Source organism: Silene latifolia, chromosome Y (genome assembly GCF_048544455.1).
Source record: "Silene latifolia isolate original U9 population chromosome Y, ASM4854445v1, whole genome shotgun sequence".
NCBI lineage: Eukaryota > Viridiplantae > Streptophyta > Magnoliopsida > Caryophyllales > Caryophyllaceae > Silene > Silene latifolia.
In genome coordinates, this window is record NC_133538.1 from 135,406,361 (window position 1) to 135,430,639 (window position 24,279).

The 24,279-nt window shown below is 36.6% G+C and overlaps 2 protein-coding genes across 3 annotated transcripts; one reads left to right on the plus strand and one right to left on the minus strand.

Annotated features, from left to right (window-relative positions):
• Window positions 1–200: 200 nt before the first annotated feature.
• LOC141628995 (uncharacterized) lies at window positions 201–3,243 on the plus strand. The gene is made up of 5 exons (XM_074442073.1): window positions 201–408; window positions 503–701; window positions 1,101–1,259; window positions 1,841–2,594; window positions 2,743–3,243. Exons 1-5 carry the CDS (start codon window positions 201–203, stop codon window positions 3,241–3,243), a joined length of 1,821 nt encoding a protein of 606 aa, XP_074298174.1.
• Window positions 3,244–5,271: 2,028 nt separating this feature from the next.
• Window positions 5,272–21,944, minus strand: LOC141633684 (uncharacterized). Of its 2 annotated transcripts, none has more exons than XM_074446104.1 (17): window positions 21,528–21,944; window positions 21,074–21,421; window positions 19,316–19,609; window positions 18,389–18,603; window positions 18,225–18,299; window positions 18,065–18,131; window positions 17,201–17,526; window positions 14,626–14,859; window positions 14,350–14,537; window positions 13,607–13,724; window positions 13,348–13,456; window positions 12,778–12,880; window positions 12,464–12,653; window positions 11,291–11,389; window positions 11,148–11,206; window positions 8,779–8,884; window positions 5,272–5,597 (listed from the first exon to the last, which is right to left on the minus strand). In XM_074446104.1, the coding sequence occupies exons 1-17, from the start codon at window positions 21,715–21,717 to the stop codon at window positions 5,433–5,435; spliced, it is 2,886 nt and encodes a 961-aa protein (XP_074302205.1). In that variant the 5' UTR covers window positions 21,718–21,944; the 3' UTR covers window positions 5,272–5,432. The 2 variants fall into 2 exon arrangements, with proteins under 2 accessions (XP_074302205.1, XP_074302204.1); XM_074446103.1 differs by having other exon boundaries at window positions 13,583–13,724; window positions 21,528–21,859.
• Window positions 21,945–24,279: the final 2,335 nt, after the last annotated feature.

Here is a 24,279-nt window from a genome sequence, read left to right on the forward strand (position 1 = left end):
ATGGTTATATGATGGTTGAATCGCATAGGCTCAATTACATACGTTTTAACCAAGATCGACTTCGGGTTGATAATTACAAGAACCTTTCAAATGCTGTTGGGAGAGGAGACGTTTAGCCATCTTCTGTCCGTGCTCGGTATATTGTCCCTGCTACGTTCCCAAGAGGTGACAAGTGGAAGAAAGCAAATTATCTTAACACCATGACTATTTGTAAGTGGTTCGCTTATCCTGATTTATTCATTACGTTCACTTGTAATCCCAAGTGGCCGAAAATAGTTCGCTTTGTTGCTAAAAGAGGCCTGAGACCGGAGGATCGCTCAGATATTTTGTGTCGCGTCTTCAAAATTAAGCTCAATGAGTTGATAAGGGATTTAAAAGATCGAAACATTTTTGGAAGAGCTAAAGCAGGTAAACATTAAAGTTAACCGTTTTATTTAATGCATTATTTATCATTCATCGGTACCGTATATAATCTAATGTAATTCATATATGTATTTTGAAGTGGTGTATACTATTGAATTTCAAAAGCGTGGTCTGCCACATGCTCATATATTATTGTTCCTACATCGAGAGGAAAAGTTCCCTAAAGCTGCAGATGTCGACAAAATCATTTCTGTCGAGATTCCTGATCCGATTAAGGACCCTGCCTTACATGCTGCTATTTGTGAGTACATGCTCCATGGCCCGTGTGGTAAAGAGAAGTTATCATCACCGTGTATGATCGGGGAACAATGCTCAACCGAAAGAACAACTGTTGACGGTGAGGGTTATCCTATATAACAGATAAGCAAAAAATGAGTTACGGTAATAAAGGATGGTGTTCCGCTCGGCAACGAATATGTCATTCCATATAACTCTCAGTTATTGCTGAAATATCGAGCGCATATCAACGTCGAATGGTGTAATCAATCTCGATCGATTAAGTACCTCTTCAAATATATTAACAAGGGCTCTGATCGAGTTATGATGCAGTCATCTTATAGGCATCGCAATGAGGAGGATCCTGGTCGATTTAATGAGATTAATAGGTTTTATGACTGTCGATATCTCTCCGCATGTGAAGCTGCTTAGAGGATCTTTGGTTTTGAAATTCACTATAGGACTCCTGATGTTGAAAGGCTGCAGTACCACCTTCCGGATGAGCAATGTGTTGTGTTTGATAATTATACTTTCATTGACGAGGTTGTAGAGAAATCATCGATCGGAGTATCGCAGTTCTTGAATTGGATGGGCTGCAACAGTTCTGAACAACGTGATATGTAGGTTGTAAAAGAATTTTTATACTGTCAATTCCCAACTAAGTTTGTTTGGAAGAAGAAGGAGCGGGAATGGAGTCTTAGAAAAAAGGGGTTTACGATTGGTAGGTTGATTCACGTCCCACCGAACTGCGGAGAGCTGTATTTTATGAGAATCATGTTGAATCACGTTAAGGGGCCCAAGTGTTTTGAGGACATCAGGACCGTCAACGAAGTTGTCTGTCCGACATTTAGAGAAGCGTGTTACGCATTGGGCTTAATTGGTGATGACAGAGAGTATATTGATGCGATAAAACAAGCTGTTGATTGGGGTTCTGGATACTACCTTAGGAACCTGTTTTCGATTTTATTATTGTCTAGCACTTTGTCTATGCCGACCACAGTGTTGGAAGAAACCTGGGAGCTTCTTTCCGACTATATCCTTTAAAGGCAACGTAAAGTTCTTAACAATCCAGGTTTTTCTTTTATATCACTCTACATTTATGGCTCGCTTGATTAGTTTAAGTTTTTAATAACAAGTCATTTGTTTACTTTTTAACTCTTTGTCCGCATTCTATTTAAACTTCTGTAACATATATTTGTAGAGAAATAATATACGCACCTATTTGTTTTATATCAGCCTTACAGCTAACTCATGAAGAGTTGAAAAATTATGCTCTTATGGATATTGAAAATTCTCTCCAATTAAATGGGAGTAGCCTAACTAGATTTGAAGGCATGCCTCTTCCAGATTCTTCAACAACGGCACACCATCGAAACACGTTAGTGATGGATGCGTTGTCGTATGACAGACAGTCATTGAGGGAAGAAAATGAGCGTCAGCTATCTTCAATGACTGATGAACAGAGGTCGTTGTATAATGAAATTATGGACGCTGATTTAAATAATAGAGGAGGGGTGTTCTTTGTTTATGGATACGGCGGAACCGGGAAGACATTCTTTTGGCGTTCTTTGTGTGCTGGCATAAGAAGTAAGGGAGAAATTGTTGTAGCAGTTGCATCAAGTGGAATTGCAGCAACCTTGATACCTGGTGGTGTAACAGCTCAATCGAGATTAAGCATACAGCTCAACGTGAATGAGGACTCTACTTGCCCTCGAATTAAGCCTGGTGGTGATTTAACTGAACTTTTGATAAGGGCCAAACTCATAATATGGGATGAAGCACCTATGACTCACAAATATAGCTTTGAGGTTGTTGATAAAAGTTTGAAATATGTAATGCGCGTTGTGAACGAGAGAAATGTCGAACTACCGTTTGGAGGTAAGGTGGTAGTATTCGGGGAGATTTTCGACAAACTCTGCCGGTTGTGTCCAAAGGAAGTAGAGCAGACGTTGTGCGTGCATATCCTTGTTCATCGTATTTGTGGTCTTCCCGCAAGGTATTCTTTCTTAATTACCATTGCAATATATATGTCTAACAACGTTATTAGTTAAGGCGGTTTTTAAATTTACATATATAAATATGATAACATTTGAATTTTTCCAGGTGCTTAGACTGACAAAGAACATGCATTTGCAAGTTGGGAGTTCAAGCGACAATGTTGACGATATAAGGAAATTCTCAGAGTGGATCTTGAAAATTGGAGATGGTGTAGCGGGCGGTGAAAATGACGGGGAAGTCGATCTAGAATTCCCAGACGACTTACTCATTCAACGGGTAGAAGATCCGATTGCATCATTAGTAAATGTCATGTATCCATATCTTCAAAGGCAGTTGTGGAACCCAGATTACCTCCAAGAAAGAGCAATCCTCGCCCCTACTCACGAGATAGTTGAAGCGGTAAATGACTATGTGTTGTCGAAAATCGATGAGGATGAGGCTATATATCTAAGCTTCGATGAAGTTTGTAACGATGATAGAGGCATGGGTGACCCTGACCTTCATTCACTCTACCGAATAACTCAACAGTATCAAATGTGCCGGACTCCCGAATCATCAATTGAAGTTGAAGGTCGGTGCTATGGTGATGCTTCTCAGGAACATTGATCAATCACGCGGTTTGTGTAATGGTACGAGATTAATTGTGACAGGTTTAGGGTCACGTGTGATTAGATGTACAGTTTTAACTGGTAGTCATAAAGGTGATAAAGTGCATATTGCTCGACTAACATTGACTCCGTCGGACTCCAGTAAATTCCCGGTACGTTTCAGCAGAAGGCAATTCCCCATCGCGTTCTATTTTGCCATGACTATAAACAAGAGTCAATGACAATCTTTATCTCAGGTCAGCATTTACCTTCCAAGACCCGTTTTTAGTCATGACCAGCTTTACGTAGCGATTTCCAGAGTCACAAGAAAATAAGGCTTGAAACTTTTGATTTGTGATAGTAATAAGGTTATATCAAATATAACAACTAATGTAGTCTACCATGAAATTTTCCAATATTTGGAATGATATTAAACTGTTTTAGTTAATTCTACATTTATGTTTCTTGAATTGTATTGTAAACCATTTTCAATTTTGACAATTGTTTACATTTTATAGGGATATTTACATTGTCAGCTATTTATTATTTCTCACTCACTGCATTTACTATACTATATATCATGTTATAACACCAAATTCGTGCATTAATATCACGGATTTAAAACATGTTCAAGTTTCAAACCCTTCCAAGTTTTTCACGTGTATTAACCTATTATTATTATAAAAGAAATAGAGTATAAAATATGCATGTATGTTGGTTAACATTTTTGAAATGTTAATCATAATATCAATTATTTTAAAAGGGTTTTTTTAACCTATGCCCACTAGGCATAGGATAAAAAACCAAAATAGAAAAGAATTTAATGTGTTTCTTGTAAAGAGAAGTAAAAGTGACAAGATATTGCAATTTTCCATAAAAATAGCATTTAATTCTTTCCTATTTTAGTTTATTATCATATGCCTAGTGGGCATAGGTTAGAAAAACTGATTTTAAAAACATAACCGTGCAATTTTGCACGGGTTGAAAACTTGTTACACAAGTAAAAAAAACATGAAAATGCTCCAAGTTATATCCATTCAAAATATCAAGCGTTGTCGAATGATTAAAATATTAATGCATTTTTATCATGCTAATGAAAAAAATTAAGTCAAATTTATGATAAGGAGGCCGATTCGAAATAACCTAAGATAAAAAAAATTCTCTTATTTCCTACCATCATTTCTTTTCCTCTCAATTTTCCATCTCGTTTCTTATCTCCTCTCCTCCCACCACAGCCGACCCCCTAGCCACCAGCCCACCACTGTACATTATAGGAAAATATTAAAAAAAAATCACCCAGTCATTTATAAATTAAACTATATCGAGTGAAACTCTTATGAAAAAAATAAAACAACGCAACACAAAATATTGACGAAACTACGTTAGAAAGGTGAAAAAGATAAAATAAAAATCAATCGTTGTACTACAATACTCCATAGTAAAGGAAAAGAACAAAAAAGAAATGAAATAAAGGAAGAACACAACCACCCGCTACCACCTTCTTCTACCACCACCACCCCCCACTCATCGGTCTTCTTCAGGCCAACACTAGTCACCTCATGCAACAGTGGTCATCCCCAACGACCACCGCCGCTCCCTCCCTCTTCCTCACCAACAAACCACCACTAGCCACCTCATGCAACACTGGTCATCCCCAATGACCACCGCTGCCCCTACCTTTTCCTCGCCAACGAACCACCCACTTCTTCCACTGCACGCTCACACAACACCTTCTCCCCTTGCCCGACCTCGCTGCCACCACCACCTCACACATCCGCTCACCATTGGCGACCCACGTAACCTTCCTCTTGTCGTTATCAATCTAATCACAACGTCAGCCCCATCGCACCACCCAACAAAACCTTGAAGAAGCCAAAGATGTAATTAAGGTAAAAAAAATCTAGAAGAGAAAAAAAAAAAAAAAAGGAAAACTTTAGTTTGATAATAATCTAAGATTAACGAATCAACTACATGTTTAAATTCAAATTACTATTCATAATTAGAGAAATTTAAAACGTTATATGGTTGAAAATTTAATAGTACTCCATTGAGTAAAAATGTACTCGGAAAATCAATTACGTCAAAAAATATTCTCAACAAGGCACTATACCATGTGCAAAAATAATAGCCGGCACAAAAAAGGGGTTATGACTAAGGAGGTGTATAGTTTGGAACATTTCCTACCCTTTAGTACGACTCTAACAACCCCTAAACTAATTTTCGAGATAAGGAAGCAGAAGATTGAATCTGAATATCCTTGGTGTATATATTTGTTAATGCAAAGAGCAAAAGCACGAATACAACTTGAGCACTCATTATTCCAAAATGGCTTATGCTGTTCCCTATCTCCATCCAACTTCCTGTATTTCGTACCTGACATGATTCATGGCAGCAAAAACAATTAAAATATAAAAATATAAAAATAAGAATTAAGGAAAACAAGGTATATTGAACAACGTGGGTGTTGGTGTATGGGGGAGTATAGGAAGTAGAGTGGAGATTAGTTGTTTGTTTAGTTGATTAATTTGTAGGTTGATTAGTTGGAGTTTAGTTTGAAGGAATTAGTTTGTGTATTGATTTGTTGTGAAATTGTTGGATACACTTGGTTACATTTGGGTTCTTAGAAATGGGAGGAGAGGTCCTCTATTTATAGAGCTCCTCCTCCTTCTTTTACATCCCAAGAACACTCTAGAATGGAGCATTCTAGAGTGGCCTAGATACGGAACTCTCTAGAGTTCCTTACCACTTATGCACATGTCTAGAAGGTTCTAGATTGTTCTACATAAACCTAGAACATACATGACTCTTCTAGATCCTTCTAGACTCCTCTAGACTAATCTAGTTGTTTCTACATTATTCTAGCACATTCCGGATAAATCTAGAATATTCCGGAAACTTCTAGAATACACTAAAAGTCTCATACTTCAACACTCCTCCTTGAGACTTTTGGTGTAACACTTAGCTTGAACATTCCTCTTCTTTTTCTTTTTTCTTTTGTATCGCCAAACTCGGAGGTTGCTCAATGTACGTCTCCTCCTCGAGCTGGTAGCATGACGAACAACTGGAGCAAATGTATCTTCGGAGTGAATTCCATCTTGTTGTAAATATCCTTTGCCGATCATTCTTGCTTTGTGCTTATTGATAGAGCCATTAGGATTCAACTTAGTTTTATAAACCCATTTTACACCAATTACCTTTCGATCTCTTGTCTTGTCAACCAACTCCTTTATCATATTTATCTCCTTCTCCATAGGTTCTTGCCACTCCTTCTGTTTGGAAGCCTCATCAAAGTCTTTTGGCTCCTCAAAAGTGAAGTAACATCTTTTGCACTCTTCTGTATCTTGAATGGAGAGACATTCTACATAAATTTCAGAGAGATTTCTCTTACCTTGTGCTCCTGTAACATTCTCCACATTGTCATTCGGGGGATGGAGAATGTGCTTTAGGAGTTGATGGAGGAATAGGAGAATCATTGTTGTTGGTTGTGTCAGCATTACCTTGTGGATGCTGGGGATGATCAGGGAGTAAGGTCACATTTGTTTCTACCTTCTTTTCCTCCCAGATCACATTTGTTTCTACCTTCTTTTCCTCCCAATGCCTGGCTGCTTCATGGGAAGATGTATCTTCGAAAGAAGATTCTTGAGTCTTGAACTTCTTATCATGGGCGTGTAAAGATTCAATTAGCTCTGTCACGGTGAGCTTCGATAGATCCCTTGATTCTTTAATAATACTGACAATCATGTCGAATTTTTTTGTCAAAGTTGTGAGAATTTTCTGCACAATCCTCGTTTCAGCGACTTCTTCACCATATATTTTCATTTGGTTAATTGTCTCCATTACTCTCCAAGTGTAGATTGTTATGTCTTCATTCTCCCCCATTTTCAAATTTTCGAAATGTTTTCTTAAGGCATTAAGGCGTAATGCCCTTATCCTTTCATCACCATAGAATTCTTTTTGGAGTATATCCCATGCTTCTTTTGCGGTAGAAGCCCACATTATTTTTGGAAAAATGATCTCCGAAACGGTATTAAAGATGAAACACAGGGCTTTGGCGTCATTTATTTCATCCTCTTTTATTTTTTTTAAGGTGGCTTCGGTGGTTGGAACACCTTCTTGTTGTTTTTGGGGACCATTTTCCACTATCTCCCATAGTGCATTTACTCTTAAGAAGAGCTTCATTTTAATGCACCAATGGTCATAATTTTCTCCTCTAAATAAATCTAGAAAATCTAGAGGAGCGGGTAATAGAGTGTTTGATGCGGAAGCCATAGTTTTATTTTGTTGCCCTAAGATCTTTAGAGCTCTGATACCACTTGTTGGTGTATGGGGGAGTATAGGAAGTAGAGTGGAGATTAGTTGTTTGTTTAGTTGATTAATTTGTAGGTTGATTAGTTGGAGTTTAGTTTGAAGGAATTAGTTTGTGTATTGATTTGTTGTGAAATTGTTGGATACACTTGGTTACATTTGGGTTCTTAGAAATGGGAGGAGAGGTCCTCTATTTATAGAGCTCCTCCTCCTTCTTTTACATCCCAAGAACACTCTAGAATGGAGCATTCTAGAGTGGCCTAGATACGGAACTCTCTAGAGTTCCTTACCACTTATGCACATGTCTAGAAGGTTCTAGATTGTTCTACATAAACCTAGAACATACATGACTCTTCTAGATCCTTCTAGACTCCTCTAGACTAATCTAGTTGTTTCTACATTATTCTAGCACATTCCGGATAAATCTAGAATATTCCGGAAACTTCTAGAATACACTAAAAGTCTCATACTTCAACAGTGGGTTTTGAGATACCTCGCTTTGTTCTAAATAAGCTTGAACATTTTTGTTTTTGGACTTTAATTTGATTGCATAATATGCATATGTATGTTTTAAATTTTACCAAGTCCATCAAGTACTCTCTCTATATGGAACAATGCGAGTCTCGACATAAACATCATCTTTATAATATAGCACCTAGAGTCTAGACCTAGTTATATGGAAAAGAAGAGGTAGGTAGGTATACAAATACTCTTGCCCATAGTCTCATTAACGGGTTATTTTGGATTCGGTCGTGAGTCGAGATTTTCCCGGTCTTGCTCTTGAGTCTTGCCCAATAGAAAGCATATCGAATAAACGGAACTGAGGAAATGATATAGCACCTCCAATCCATTTCAAACTACGCAGACCTTTATTGCACAAAGATTGAGAATACTAAACTACTATTACAAAAGATGAGTAAGTGAAATGTACAAGGACCAAGTTACTAAATGAACAAAAGTACTAAGCAGGATTTGGTATGGTTTAGACTTAAGATCTCATCAATTCCCCATCCCTTCACTTTTTAGATCCAAACACACCTTTAATTAACTGTTTAGATACAGGCAAAACCTGAACGACAGGGAATCACTTAACTACAACTACAAGTAACCCCAACAAACAATGTCAAAATTTGTAATGCTGCATTCCAATCAAGGTAGTATTCCAATCAATTGTAACCAAACCGTCTGTGACATATATAATATGACCAAAAGGTACAACGAAAGGAAAAGAGATTTATAGTGAGCATACCAGGAAGAAAAAATGGATAGTCATTACGTCGGAAAAGAGTACCACCAGAAAATACAATCCCAAGCGTGGAACCCGAATAAGTTTGGTTATAGTACTGAAGACACAACTGCACATTAGAACGAATCAGATAAATACACATTAAACACAAAAGGGTTTTTAATAGAGATATGGTTTTGACATAAAAAGTCCTATACACTTGTAGAGTATACTACTCCTTTTGTGTGTAAACTGATTTCTGCTTCAATAAGCCAAATCTCAATATCGATCGATTCCATCTCATTTTTATTGTTCCTCACCTGATTTGGAAGTCAAATAATATCAAGTTTGACCAATATTTTCTAAAATCATATTCCAGGAGTAGTAAAACTTTTCAAATGATAATAAGAAAATAATAGTTTTAAGATAAGTAAACGCGACTCTCTACATCTTATTAAGTGGAGACAAAAATGAGACGAAGAGTGTCTAATTCTGCAGTGAAATTTACGCCCACAAGGGAATTTAATTCATGAATCATAACACGGGACTCCTGACGCTTTTCTCCTCATGTCTAATGAATAGAAAACAGTATCAACCATAGTTGTTCAACACCAAATGTGGATCATAGGTTCGAAAAATTTTATGATCCAAAAAGTGCTGACCGATCCTGGTCCTAAGTAGTAAATGAAAGGACCGGGAAAAAGGAGCATCAATAGGTGAACACACACTTTTGTAATATTGAAGTAAACAAATTGGTGTGTATCACCTCTATTTTCGTGAAGAATGTTAAAACTAATTGTTGGTCTTAATCAACAGCTTCTATGATGTACTAAACAAGTAAATGATCACAAATGAATATGTAATAGTTGATGTTAATTAGATTTTCCTTATTTGGGTCATATGATAGAGTTTTAGCTTATTAAAAACTCACGACACTGTTCAAACCAAAAAATTGCATAAACAACCTTTTAAAAGGTAGTGTTTTACAAAAGTAAGAAAACATAAGTTCTCATGTGCAGAAAGAGGTCAACTGCCGGAAAGTTAACTTTTTTTTGCCCGAAACCCACTTTGGGTAATGTTCCACAAAAATAAGTTTTAAAAGGGGTGAGTTTGCAAGAAAACAAATGTAAGGGAGTAGTTCACAAGTTGACTATTTTAAAAGATAATGTCTCGCAATTGATACTTGTTTGAGATTTAAACACAATATTTTACCATATTCTACAAATCTAACTTTGTTTTTTAGTCTGGTAGGATCTTATCCACCTCATCGATCCAAAGTAGAATCCGGATCCTAACCACATTCGTATCAGCCATAGTAGTAAATCTTCGTTCTTACATGACTACAACTTCTACAAAATTTTGAGGCAACATGAGGGGAGGGAGGGGGGGTGGGGGAATGATCATATTAGTCTATGAAGACATCCCACAATCGCATTCAATTTTTTAATCGGCACATAACTTATACCAGAAGCGGTACCACCACCATGAAAAATATAGTGGTCCAATGACCATCACGTAAATGTCAAAGCTTCTAACTCTTGACAAATCTAGTAACCTCCTCTGGGATTACATGTGAACTACTCCCTCCAATTCATCATAATGATCCCCTTTGAGATGGGCACAATACTTAAGAAAAATGAATAAAGGACAAATGTGGGGTTTGTTGATAGGAGAGAGAGATGAATTATTAGGAGTTAAATAAGGATTTATGGGGCCAAAACATTAAGGAAAGTAATAAAATAAGAGTAAAAGAGTTGTGTGGGGTTTGGTAATAGGAGAGAGGGATGAATAAAATAAGAGTAAAAGTTACCAAAAAAGGAAAGGGGGACATTACTTGAATAATCCGTTTCGGGAAAGAGGGAACATTATAGCGAATTGGAGGGAGTATAATTCAGAATGACTACATCTTGCAGCAACATTTGAGGCCTTATGGAACTAACCATAATCATTGTTAACAATCCTACTCAAAAGCCAATAGAAAATACGAGCTCCATCCCAAATTTACCGTCTCCATACGACTATAGTGGTAATTCAATACAACTTCAACCATAAATTTCACCAAATATATGTAGGAATATGATCTAAATGTGTCATGTTTATCAAGCAACTAGTCTCATATTACAAAATAAAAATAAAAATTCAATAGTGTACATCGTGAGAGATTATGATTTAATTGCAATTGGCACTCGACAATGTTTGACACCAAAAATCAACATATAAATGGGATGAGGACTGGAGGGGTTAAGATATTTGAAATTTTATGATTTATCATCAAACGCGTTGTTTTACTATAAAAGCGCTAGAAAATAAATCAAAACATCACGAGTCATTACTATCAAATGTAGGAAATTGAGAAGGAGAACAAGAAAGAAGAAACCAGCGGTGGCACTTACATCACAAGCATGAAGGGAATGAATAACTTGAAAATTAGAAGGGCTGCCATCAAAAACGGCTGCAAAGTGAAATATATAAGATCAGTATTAGCCAGAAAATAAAAATTGGTGAGCAACTCTAGGGATATTTGAGGGTCACTTACACTGAAGATTGTGATGAAACGGTAGACAGACGATATCTCAAAACTCGCAATGCTAGCAAAGTTTCCAGTGCCGAAGAAGGCAACATTAAACAAAACCATCTGCAGAACAATAAAGTGTCAATGTCCAAATAGCTGGAACACAGTTAAGAATATATGAACAAACATACGGCTACAACATGATAAGTGACTACATCATGATCGATCATAGCACCTCATATCAAGATATGAACCATTCACTTTAATATATACTTGGAAAATTCTCTGTATATAGTCAGACCAGCATACTGCTAGAATGGCTTACAAGAGAAATCAGCCAATAGTCATTGTGTTTGTCTCAAGTAAACATTAATTATGACAAGGCCATATCTTCATTATAGGTAATCTACTCACAAACCTATACCGCTGTTCTCAAGCCACAGAAAATTCACTACACACCCCTTCAACCAGAGGAGATTAAGCATAGAAACTAGAAAGTACAAACAAATTAGTAACGAGAGAGAAACACAAGGTAGTCATTCTAAAGGATGGGTTCATTCTAGAACCACGACGAAACAAACTACCATATTAGGTCAAGTTTTCAAATAATCAAAAGCATACAAACTACTGCGACCAGATTTTAATTGCTAAAAAATGGAAACTTAGTGCTGCTAAAAGGTATGCCATCAATGTGTTTTGAATCTTTGATCCACAAATATTAAAAGAGCAACATACAATAACATTATCCGATCCTCAAAGGTTCCTGGCGACGGCAATGTAAAGGCTATTTATAGGTGAACCATGATAAACAAAAAATAAAAATAAAAAATTGTGTCGCAAACTCGCAATTTGCTTCAACAAACTGCTGCATTAAAGCTAATGAAGTTCATAGTTGCATAGTTCAGGGTTCCATAAGCCAATCCTCAAAACCAAAACATACTGAATGGAACATAGTTGTTTCGCAGACTAAGTTGCCAAAGTTATTTATATTTGAACCCAATAGTGTTCCTCATACCCGTTTCCCGAACTAAATTGAACATCTAACCATGCACCAGTAGTGAGCGATTTTTGTTCATTTCATTACAATCTAAAATCAATGAATAGCAAGTCCTTGGCTCCATTGGGAATGATAATGACATGATTAAGGTACAATAAGATAATTAAATTTACATTGTGCAAAGAAGAAATGTGACTTACAAAGACCAAGGGGATTCTAACATCAGACAACTTCAAGGGCCTATCCGCATGTTCTGCAGAGATCTCTTCTCCTGTACTATCTTGCGAAGATGTTGATCTTTTCGGTCTACCCAGGGTGAGAATTGAGTTTTCAAACAATATCCATGCCATTAGTACAAGGCTGAATGCAGCATAGAACAATGCTTCATATCTACATGAAGATCAGAACGAAATGATCAGTTATATCCCTTCAAACACGACGAATCACATGAAAACATGACAAAACACTTGAATTGACTCTAATTATGTTTTAGAATTGAAAAAAAAAAATGTACCCAATCGATAAAAGCAAAAATGCTGGTGCAAATCCGAGAAATATGGAAGTTAATCTAGACAAAAGGCTTGGTGCTGAAAACAGTGGAAGAACCAATGAAACACCTATATGAAAACGCATAAAACATGTCAGTACAATGAAATGACACTAGCAACTGCCAAAGCAATAGCCACAACAATAACCTGATGGAAATTGATACGAAAGCAATAGCTATTCAAAAGCATAGCTATTGAAGAAGTAAAAGATCGTTCAATCATGATTAATGCAAGACACAACATGAATCAATTAAGGTATAAAATACCATCTTATTGACGCCCACACAAAAGCATGCTCATGTGTACAATAAAGTTATTAACATGACAATGGTGGCTAACTAGACTGCCTTCCCTTTTATGAATTAGTGAATTTATTTCCAATTTCTTTTTATCATAATATACACGCACCTAAAAGATCTAATGCCTAATTCAGTTCTTGTGCTAAACAATTAAAAGAGTTAGGGATAAGAGACCGGTGGAATGTCTTTTTGATTGGGAGATGGACAAAGTGATATGAGAAGAAGGTTAAGATATACCTGCAACAAACCAATTTATTAACTGGTGCAAAACAAGCAATTCTTGATTTTGGGTTCTGTGAGATGTTGATAGGGGCACCATGATAGATGATAGGCCCACCAGAAAAGCCTATATCATGTAGAATATAGTCAGCATCAACGTAATGACCAAAATGATGAAGAAGAACAAGAGGACATAGTGGCAAGCTCAATCTGCAGAAATCGTGGAAATTAATTATCGCAATCATTTAAAAACCTGTAAATGAAAAAGCATTGGAACCTTCGGCTTGGTCAATTCATGATTCAGAATATGTAGCCAGTATTTATTATCTTCACTGTGCAGTTCCAGCCACCTTGCAGCCCCTCCAACGATAACTATCAGACCCCCACTAGCAACTCTGCATACAAATAAGCTCATGCAGAACATCATCTCATCTTTGATACTTTGATACATGGTTTCAGATATCAGCTGTAACACTAACATGTGTCTTAATCATGAAGGTTTGGACTTTTGAAGGGTACTGCAGCCGCATTTCCCGTGGTATCGACCGCATTTATAGCAAGACGACCAAGATCAGGTCGTGACAACCGCTTATGAGATCAAGTCTCAAACCAAGATTTTTACCATGGTCTGATATGTTTATATGCAGATTACTATTCAAAAACCATATACACCAAGACCCATTTTTTGCACATAAAATGAGAGATTTATCGCAATAACATGACCCGAATCCGTCCATGGCTAGATAAGAGAATCAGATGTGTACAGTCACATGTCTATAAAAGCATAGAGATGTAGTTTCCAGGTGACCAATAATGAAATTGCGCCTAAAATTGCAACGACTGAGTGGTACTTCATAGCATAAAAAACATGTTACAACTTTAGTGAGCCATTTTGATTTATTCCACTACATTCCCAAGTACACGGACAGTAAGTCTTTGGTTCCCCTAGAAATGGAAATAAAAAGAGATGTGCATATGACAAAACAAAAGACTGCTTGTAGAGTGATGAAGGAAACTTACACCAGCAAAGTATTGTCAGGAATTTCTGCAGGCATCAATGTGAAAGCTGACAGACACCAACATGATACACATATAAAGGGTGGTATCCAAGATCTCCATGGCATTGCATGATAGAGATAAAAGGAAGCTACAACCCCAGTAACCAGGAAGCACCCAGTGTAGAGTTTTCTTTCTGTGAAGCTATGTACCTGTGCAAGTGGAAACCAACTTAAAGTAAAGAATAAGTGTAAGAAAATAGTTTTCTATAGAAAGAAAAATTTCGTTTTCTAATAGTACCAGAAATTCAAGGAGAAGAACTGAAACAACACAATAAGCCACAAGTTTGATGAAATAACCAAGCTTCTCCTTCTGCAACCTTCGTCGTAAAACATTCAAAAACTGATATTCACTTAGAATTTGTGTCCAAAGGAAAACTGTCATGGCAGTATAAGCATGGTACAGAGGCGGAGAACGCTCAATAAGCAGTATTACAGAAAAGGCCCCCATGAACAACCCTCCAAGAATATAGACCTGCAGGCAAAAAGGATAACTCAAAAAGAGATGCATAAAGCAGCAATGAAAGGAAACTGTAGTTTTGCTGATGGCAAATGGAACCTTAAAAACTCTAACTAGATGATTGATAACAAGAAAAAGGGAGCCGGCATTTTCTAGTGTTGAAAGGAAATTTGGTTGATCACATAAAAGTACAATCTGTCTCATTCTTTCACAAGAGTGGAGAAAGTGAAATCCTATCAAGTCCATTTCAAAAGATTACGACACAAATGCCCCTAATAGGCCATAGAGGCATAGAGTTAGTTACTTTAGTGGTCCCACTGCAAAAAAAAAAAAAAAAAAAAAAAAAAAAAAAAGAATAGCTCACATTTTAGGAATAGCAAACTCAATCTAATGTCTGCGATTGCATTAAAAAAAATTTCTCCAAGGAACTTTCAGAGCCGCACAAAGTGGAATAATGAGACAGGTTATCTCCTCCTATAGATGCATCAGAAGCTTACAAAGTTTAAACCGCAAAGAAACCCTCTTGCAGAGAAACAGCATAAGCCAACAATACACTAACTTGACCACACTCTAGTAGTCTAGCACCGAGCCACCGAGTAAAACAATTTGACCCTTATGATCTTCATAAATCCTTTTAATGCTTTTCTCCTAGAAATGTTCTTACCATCATTGATGTCTATAGTACTGGTGTGACTGTGTGAGTAAGGTTATCTCTAGAAATATTTTCTCGGTGGTTCACATTTTTATATTTAAGATCAACCTAAGTAAAAAAGGAATTCAACATGGTTTGCACAATTGCTTCAACCTCCACCAAAACATTATCAAAATATAAAACTATTTCTAGTAAGACACACATTCCATCACCTTGATAGTTTCGTTACTTCACGTCCCTACTTGTTGCTCCAAAGAGTAGAACCTTTCGATTGTTTTAAAGTCTTTTGTGAAACAGAAAAAACAAGGGACGCCACAAATCAACCAATGAAAATTTGAACAAAAAATAGGCAAGAAATATTTTATTAAAAAAATAAAAAGTAAAAATAAAATAAAGGGATATTCTACATGGTACCCCTCAATTTTTCGACTTTCTACATGGTACCCCTACACTTTTTAAAACATACACGGTACCCCTAATTGTTGTCATTATCACTAAGTGTAACCAAGTTTTATATTCGAAAGACTCTTGGTTTGCCACTTTGCACGTGGTACATTTCAACAAAAAAAACTGTCTGAATATAAGTAGTGATCACGAGATCAGAAGCGGGTTTTTTTTGTTCCAGTATGAAGATTTTGGAACAGTCAGTTTGAATGAAAAAAAAAAAAATCACCATTTGGAACTCGTGGTCAAGAGATTTGATTTATCAAAGTTTATTCGATCAAATAACTTTGATAGACAAAACTTTACCACAAGTTTAGAATGCGACAAATATTTTTTTTTTCGAATCGTAGTTCACGTAAGCACCATCAATTCCAAAAAAAACCCTAAACACAAGCTATGGTCACTGGTCAGTCAATTTTTTCTTATTTAAAAAGAGGGGTACCACATGCAAAGTGGCAAACCTTAGGGGTACTACGTGAATTTTCCGAACATTTTGCTAATGAGTGCTCATCCACAAAAAAAAAGAGAAAAAAAAAAGAGTAGAAGCATATTTTGCCTATTGCTGCTCATTTTTCACTATTACTTGCCAAATCATTAATAACTTAAATGTCATCAATCAATAAAAAGAAAACAATATCAGCAGTACTTTGGAGAAAACGACCAGGCCATTAACATAATATTTTCGCCACAAATTATGGTAAAGAAAACACAACCAATAGAAACAGTTTTCCCTTAGAGAACAAAATAGCATCCTTGCTCAACTTAGGAGGCTTGCGCAATTCTCTTTAGTGTTTCTAGTATTTGCAGGACCATAGTTTTCAGGTGCAAAAAGCAGGAATGGGAAAGTGAACATGCAACAGACATATGTTGGAGTGCATAATACTTTGATGAAAATCCATGTAATGAGAAATTTAGGTCTAGGAGAATGGAGATGAGGTGCCAGTACCATCATTGACTCCATAACAATCCGATAATTAGATTACTCGAAAATCAAATAAATGGAGTCGTGCATTTATCCCCTTTAAAACCCATCTCGAGTTTCAGAGCTAATGTACTCCTTTTCTTTAGCTATTAGCTGTCATAATTTCGTCTTTTACACATTTTCTAAATGTATCTTGGTAAAATACACAAAGATAGGACAGGATACAAAGGAATTTATCCATCCCCTGAACAGACAATAAATCATTACACAATAGCATGTTTACGTATGCAGCGAAAAGGACTGGATTCTACAACAAGCAACTGTTCATAGCCTCATACCTTCCTTAGTTTTTTTTCCTGGTGATCAGCTTCTTCTTTCTTCATCATTTTACCAGGCCAACTAGTATAGGATTGCAAAACATGAACCACCAGGTAGATAATCCAACCAATGTATCCAAGAGTTATCACTGTCATGAGCATCATCCAGTCATATGTCTGGAAATAATGAAGTCCTTGAAGAGCCAATTTTCTGAGGTTTTCGGATAATTTCATCGCATTTGGATACTCTCTGCTGGAGACATGCTCTTCAATTTTATCCATCATTGACAAATAGTTGGTTAATGGCTTGAAAGGCTTGAAAAACAAGGAATGTGATTGCTTTATATCTAATCTCTTGTCAAGAAATACCAATCTTCATAGTCAAAGATAGAATCAAATGGCAGACGTAAATGGAATGCGAACTCTTAATGGTCATGCAATTCAGCTGCAGTTGCTGCTGAAAGAGAGAATATTACTGTAAATATATAGAATAACAACTTCCTGCTAATGTGAGTCCTGAAAGAATAGAATTATAAGTTGACCAGGAAAGTTTACCCATACGACCAATCCCCCATCAATTTGGAAGTAATATGCTCTTGCAAGGATGACAATGTAGCAACTTCGACAAAGCAATCAAGTGCCAAGTTTTGTTAAGCCGACTCTTCATATTGCCTACCTTGTCCACACTCGACATTCAGACATGCGTAGGACACTAGGACACTTTGTTTAACCCAAAAAAGCTGAAGGTTTACAAAAACTAGCTGAATTTGACACTTTAACATGAACTCGAGTCAGATACTTCAATACGAGTCCGAGTAACATAATCCAAGTGAAAAACATGACAAGATGGCCATTAAAATTCAGAATTTACAGCAAGAAGGATACATGACTTGTGGAGGAATTGGTTCAAGATTTGTTTGGTATTAGCAAGCACAGCTTCAACTTCATCTCCCTGGAAACTTTCAATTAGAGAACTAAGTTACAGAAAATGACAAAGATACAAGAAACTTTCACATTACAATTAGACAATAATCTCATGACATACCTCAGTAAAGTCTATGTAATCAAGAGGCAAGCTTCCAACTGAGTTTACAGGGCACGGCATACCAAGAAGAGTTGACTGTAAAAAGGCCAAATGACGAATGAGAACTGTAGATCTCAGATAAGGAAAAGAAGACGTCATGCAGATGATCAAGGAAGGTAAATAACCATCAATGGAGAAATATCAGCCTGATTGACATCCACCCTTTCAATGCCACCAAGACCCCATTCATTAGGTGTTGGTGTGTCATGTGAATGTTCATCAACAAAACGGAAGCCACAGTCAGAATGGTTACTGGAGATAGGCTGGGGAGCCTTCACTCCTGCTCCCCAAGCAACAAGGGGGGTATCGGTGTTTGTCGGATGCCCATCCCCATGACTACCTGCACATCAAGTTTCATATGTTAGTCTTCACCAAAAAGTATGAGCACTATCAAGTCAGATAGAAATATGGCCCACATAAAAATTCATTGACTCTACAAATAAATGCATCGTGCCTATTACTTGCACAATCAATTGAATTTTCAAAAACAAATATCTTCATATTGTCATCTATAAAGAGTTGTGCTTAATTACGGACAATATTTCAGTCAGAGTTGATGTCGGTGGCCACCTGAATCAAATGCGAACAAAATTATAAAGGACATGGATGAGTATAAGAATCACCTCTATCAATCATATGCCTTTACTAATAAAATGCTACAGCTAAGTTATCTTACAAGTTTCAATTATATTTTAGGTGATAATATTATAACACTATCTTCTGTTTCTCTCTCATTAAACACTAACAACAAATATTTGATCAGCATATATCTACAACTCATTGTTTTGACGTCGTTTCATTTCCAAAATCCAGTCAAACACGCAAACAACAAGAGAACAACCCGCTAACCCTCATTCATATAAGCAGAGCCGTCAGACAGTCAGAGACTGAAATGTTCAGGTAAGGCCCCAAAGTATCAGAAAACCAAATTATCTAATGAAGTGACTATAAACTGATTCTGAACTGGCAAAATAATAATAATTCAATGATGCAGATGGCTATCAATCCATTTCAAAGTAGTACACAAATGTAAACCAACTATCAAAGGCTACCTTTGTCACTCATTCCATGATCAGCTGTAAAAATGTATGCAGTCTTATTGTCCTTGAAATGATCCTCTACTATTTCATACACTCTCTCAGCGATCCGGTCTACAACTTTAACGTTATTGAGATAGATAGACGAAAACGGGCGATGAGCATGGCCATTTGAATCACAGCCAAGTAGATGGAGAAAAATGACCACATTATCCTGCTCAAGTGATTGCTGCAGTTTCTTATCTTCCTTTGACTTGTTTAAAAGGCTCTGAAATTGGTCAAAGGACCATTCATCCAAAAACGACGCATCTGCGTGAATAATAACAACGATAAGGCATTGCACAAAGTATGATGTCATAACTTGTAACAAAAGGTAAGATTAAAAGCTGAAAGGGGTGTCAAATTATATTTACACTTTGAATTAATTCATGATGTTATATCGGATATGTTAACTACACAAACTGTTTCTGCTATGCTGAACAATATGTAACAAAAGAACCTTATTTAAACAAAGCATACAATTTATAATCTAGCTCTGGCCACTGACGATTGACCAACTTGTAAATTTCTTTATCTCAGATATTGACAACCAAGCAAACAATTGTTTAGTCACTATTCAAATAAATCGAGACGAACGTAACAGCTTCCCAGTAAAATTTCACCATGACCTTGTCCAATGAGGTCGAGCATGGGGGCAGAGCAGCAATATTTGCATCCTTGGTCACTAAATCAGCTCTTAGACAGTTAGATTCTAAAATTAAATGAGATGTCAAGAAAAATTCTTGTGAAACTATGGACTATAAGCCCAAGTACTTCTGCTGCCATCCAATAAAAAAGTTCACATTTCAGGACTCATTGTAAACACTTAGAGTGAGTGCAAACTAGAATTAATAATAGAAACTTGATCCGTAAATAACCTTACCCAAACTTCAAGCTGACTTGTACCAATTAACTCATGAGAGCACATCGTTGGTATGCAAAAGGACCAAAACTAGAGTGCCTAGTGCCAGCTTAGAGCAGCTACTGTTTTAACATCGAGAGAAACAAGGTAAAATCATGGTCCTTAAATACATTCCTCATCTGGCGAAATCACAAGAAACACATGGACACAACCAGAAGCCTAGTGTATTACTCCCTCCGTCCCGGTCAATTGTTGTCCTTTGGTTTTGGCACAAAGACCAAGGAAAGAGAAAGGAGCCAATTATTAAATGACAAGTGGAACAAATTGAGTGTGAATGATCAAATTGCTCATCAAGTTCATTCTTAAAATAGAAAAGACAACAAATGACCGGGACAGAGGGAGTACATACAAGAAAAGGTTGTGCCAACAAGGAGGGATTCAGAAGGTCTCCAGCCATAGTTTAGTGAGTGAACACTTCCAATCTTGGACCAAACCGTGGTTTAGCAATAGCCTCTATAATAAGCTACACCTATTAGGCATTACTGTCTTCATATTATCACCTCCACGTTGGCGTCAATCATACTCAAAAATCAACAGATAACCCATTTAAACCATCACTCTGATAATCAAAACTAGCTCCCCACACATTACAGCACAAATTTAACTTGTCCAACAAGAAAATCTAGTAGCTGAATATGACATCTAAAATACCATCACGAAACCAAACCAAATCACTACACTAGCAACTAGTTTTCAAATTATCCGGCAAACTATACATCAACTAACTTATGGAAAAGATAAAGTAAGCATTCATGCAGTACGAATTAATCAGAATCACACACACACAAAAATCAATAAGAATTGAGACGAACCGGTAGCAAAGTCTTCGAACTCGTGAGGATATGTATTCCAGGTGGTGTGTGGCAATGCGCCACAAAATATAGGGACAATATCAGGGCTGCCATATGAAAATGTATGATGACTTTGATTAAACACAGAATCAAATTCAACAGGATTAGCTTTCCATCCTTTAGTAACAGCACTGGGATCTTCATAAAACCCTGCAATGATAGCAACATGCCCAGGTCTGGACTCAGTTGGAGGCCTAGCATGGGACACGCCCCATCGGCCCTTTTCTTTAATCACACTCCTCAAGAACGGAGCTCGATAATTTCCATTCTCATCAGGCTCATAGAATTTGTCAGCTCTCAAACCATCAGCTGCAAAGTAGCATAATCATTAATCAGATCGCAGTTCGTAACACGATTAATAAATGAATGAATGAATGAATGAATAAGAAGGGAAAGTGTATAGATAGAATAGTACCAACAAGAAGAATAAGGCGTTTAGCAGGAGGAGAGAAACGAGGTTTGACAGGATCCATGCCATGAACAATAGGAGTTTTGAAGTAAATATCGAAAATGCTTAACATGTAAACAGCATGAAGTATAACTCCTAATACGACTAACCATTTCTCTCTTCTCTTCACCCTTCTCTTCTCTTCTTCCCTTTTCATTTCTTTACTTTTCAACCTCCCACCTTCTTCTTCTTTCTTTAAATCACCCAAACCACCAGACGCATCGCAAGTCTTGCTCAATTACTCAGCCTGTTCACCAATTTTAGGTATGAGGTATGGGTTTGGAATGAGCTAAACCCATTTGTTTCACATTTTTTACAATTTGATACTCATACCTCAAACCCATGAGGTATAGGTTTCTCATATCCAAGGGGAGAGGTGGGTATGAGTTTGATATCCATGAGTATCAAATCATAAAATAGAATTGAAAAAAAAATATGGTAAAAAAATATATTTTTTCTCATAAAAATAGAAATGTCCATATAATTAGGGGGTGTTTGGTTCACCCAATATAGGTATGAGGTATGGGTTTGGAATGAACCAAACTCATACCATGTGTTTGGTTGACAAAATTGAAGGTTTGATACCCATACCTCAAACTCATGAGGTATGGGTTTCTCATACCCAGGGAGGGGGGTGGGTATGAGATTGATACACATGGTATCAAATTACAAATATTAAAAAGTGATAAAAACAATTGTAAAAAAATCATTTTATATATTTATTTGATTAAATTTTCTCTACATGATTTAATAGTATAAAAATTATTATTAAAAATATTGTATTTTGAAGAGTTTTTAGCTTTGATTAGTTTCTAACCCCATACCCCCAAAATTGAACCAAACACAAGGTATGAGGTATCAAGTTCCAACCCGATACCACCCAGGTATGATTCCCGATTTCAAACCCATACCCACGCATGAACCAAACACCCCCTTAATTTTTCTTATGAGATTTTTGTTTCCGTGAAAAATACAAGTAATGATTTTTCTTTGATTTTTTCTAATACATTTAAGGATAGATACTATGATATTGAAAATATATAAAAATATATAAAAATAAACTATATACAAGTTTTAAATAATAAATATATGAAAATTTAAAAGATAAAATTTGTATATAGGTAAATGGTACAAAGTTAATAAAATAGACATACAAAACGATTTGATTCCTCATTCCTGGAATTGAACCAAACACTAAGGTATCAGGAATTGAGTTCCAAACCCATACCACCCTGGTTTGATTCCTGATTCCAAGCCGATACCTTTGTGCGAACCAAACACCCCCAATGTTTTTTCCGAAATTCTACTTGTAATCTCCTTTTTCGGTTTTCCAGTGTGTATCCCCCCTATTCAGTATTTCCTGCCTAGAGTTGGCAAGTTGACGTGATCCGAGAACCCGACCCGGCTTGCCCGAAACTCGACCCGATACATCCCGAAAACTGGGTGAACTGAAACCGATCTGAACCGACTCGATAACCGATAACAGATTAACAGCCTTATTTTTTCCCACCTGACCCGTGACCCGATATTTTCTTAACCCGATAATAAACTACCTCAATTGATAGCTTATATAAGACCAAATGAACATTCATCTTAATTATTTTTTCTTAAAATCACCATTAATACAACTACCCTTTGTTTAAACATAAAATTACCATCTAAAACTAAATACATAAGATAAAATATATGCTGATAACCTGACTCGATACTGACCCGTTAATGACCCGAACCAACTTGCCACCCATTGATGACCCAACCCGAAGATGACTGGACATGAACTGAACCCACTCGAACCCGTCACTGACCCAACATAACCCGAACCCGATATAACCCGACCCGTTTTGACCCGACCCATAACCGACCAGAGTGACCCGAGTAAACATTATACATTAGTCGTGACCTTATTTATCGTCTTCACGAACTTATTTTATTAGTTGAACTATTAACTCGCCTCTTTAGCATTCCAATTACCCATTAAGCTACTCATTTACTTATTAGCCCGCTAAATTACCTACTTAACTCAATTAATAGTATACGAATCTAACTAAAATCATGAAAACTCCATTATCATTTCATGCTTCATAATAGAAGTTTTTAATCGTGGTTTATGGTTGTTAAAAGTAATTTGTTATGCTTCTCTAAGAGGATGGTGATACGACGTCAGTGAGTTGGAATGAAGTTTAAGGTTTGTTTGAGGAGAGATAAAGTTAATGGAGAGTTGGAGGAGGTTATGATGAATAACAAGAAGTTCAAGTGTAAAATTGACCCGACATCCGAACTCGAATTGACCCGACCCAGTATAACCCGACCCAAATGTTTATTGTTGCAAAATGATTACTATCCATAAATAACTTGATAATAGCTGACCCGAAAAATGACCCGATCCGAACCTACAGACCCGAAATGACCAGACCCAAAATTCACCCGACCCGATTGACCTGTTTGCCAAGTTTATAATAAAGGGTACAATGTAGAATATATAAAAGGTAGGGGTACAAGATAGAAATCCCAAAAACTAAGGGCACAACATAAAATTTCCCTTTTTTATTTTAACACTTCCCCTATTTTAAACCATTTTTTTTTTAATCACGCTATCATTATATATGCATTTTCTTTTTACAAAAAGATAATTGAGTAAAATCTATCAATTATTCACGCTCAACCGATAGCAGAGATAGGATGAGACCACAATCAAACTATGGCATTGACGAGGATAATC

Coding starts and splice junctions, on each gene's coding strand:
- LOC141628995 (XM_074442073.1), top strand. CDS start 201: ATGACTATTTGTAAGTGGTTCGCTTATCCTGATTTATTCATTACGTTC. Junction 1,260..1,840: donor AGTTCTGAACAACGTGATAT/GTAGGTTGTAAA, acceptor ATATATTTGTAG/AGAAATAATATACGCACCTA. Junction 2,595..2,742: donor AAGTAGAGCAGACGTTGTGC/GTGCATATCCTT, acceptor GAATTTTTCCAG/GTGCTTAGACTGACAAAGAA.
- LOC141633684 (XM_074446103.1), bottom strand. CDS start 21,717: ATGAAAAGGGAAGAAGAGAAGAGAAGGGTGAAGAGAAGAGAGAAATGG. Junction 19,610..21,073: donor GTTCGAAGACTTTGCTACCG/GTTCGTCTCAAT, acceptor TTATTCACGCAG/ATGCGTCGTTTTTGGATGAA. Junction 12,881..13,347: donor AATAAATTGGTTTGTTGCAG/GTATATCTTAAC, acceptor GTTTTCATATAG/GTGTTTCATTGGTTCTTCCA.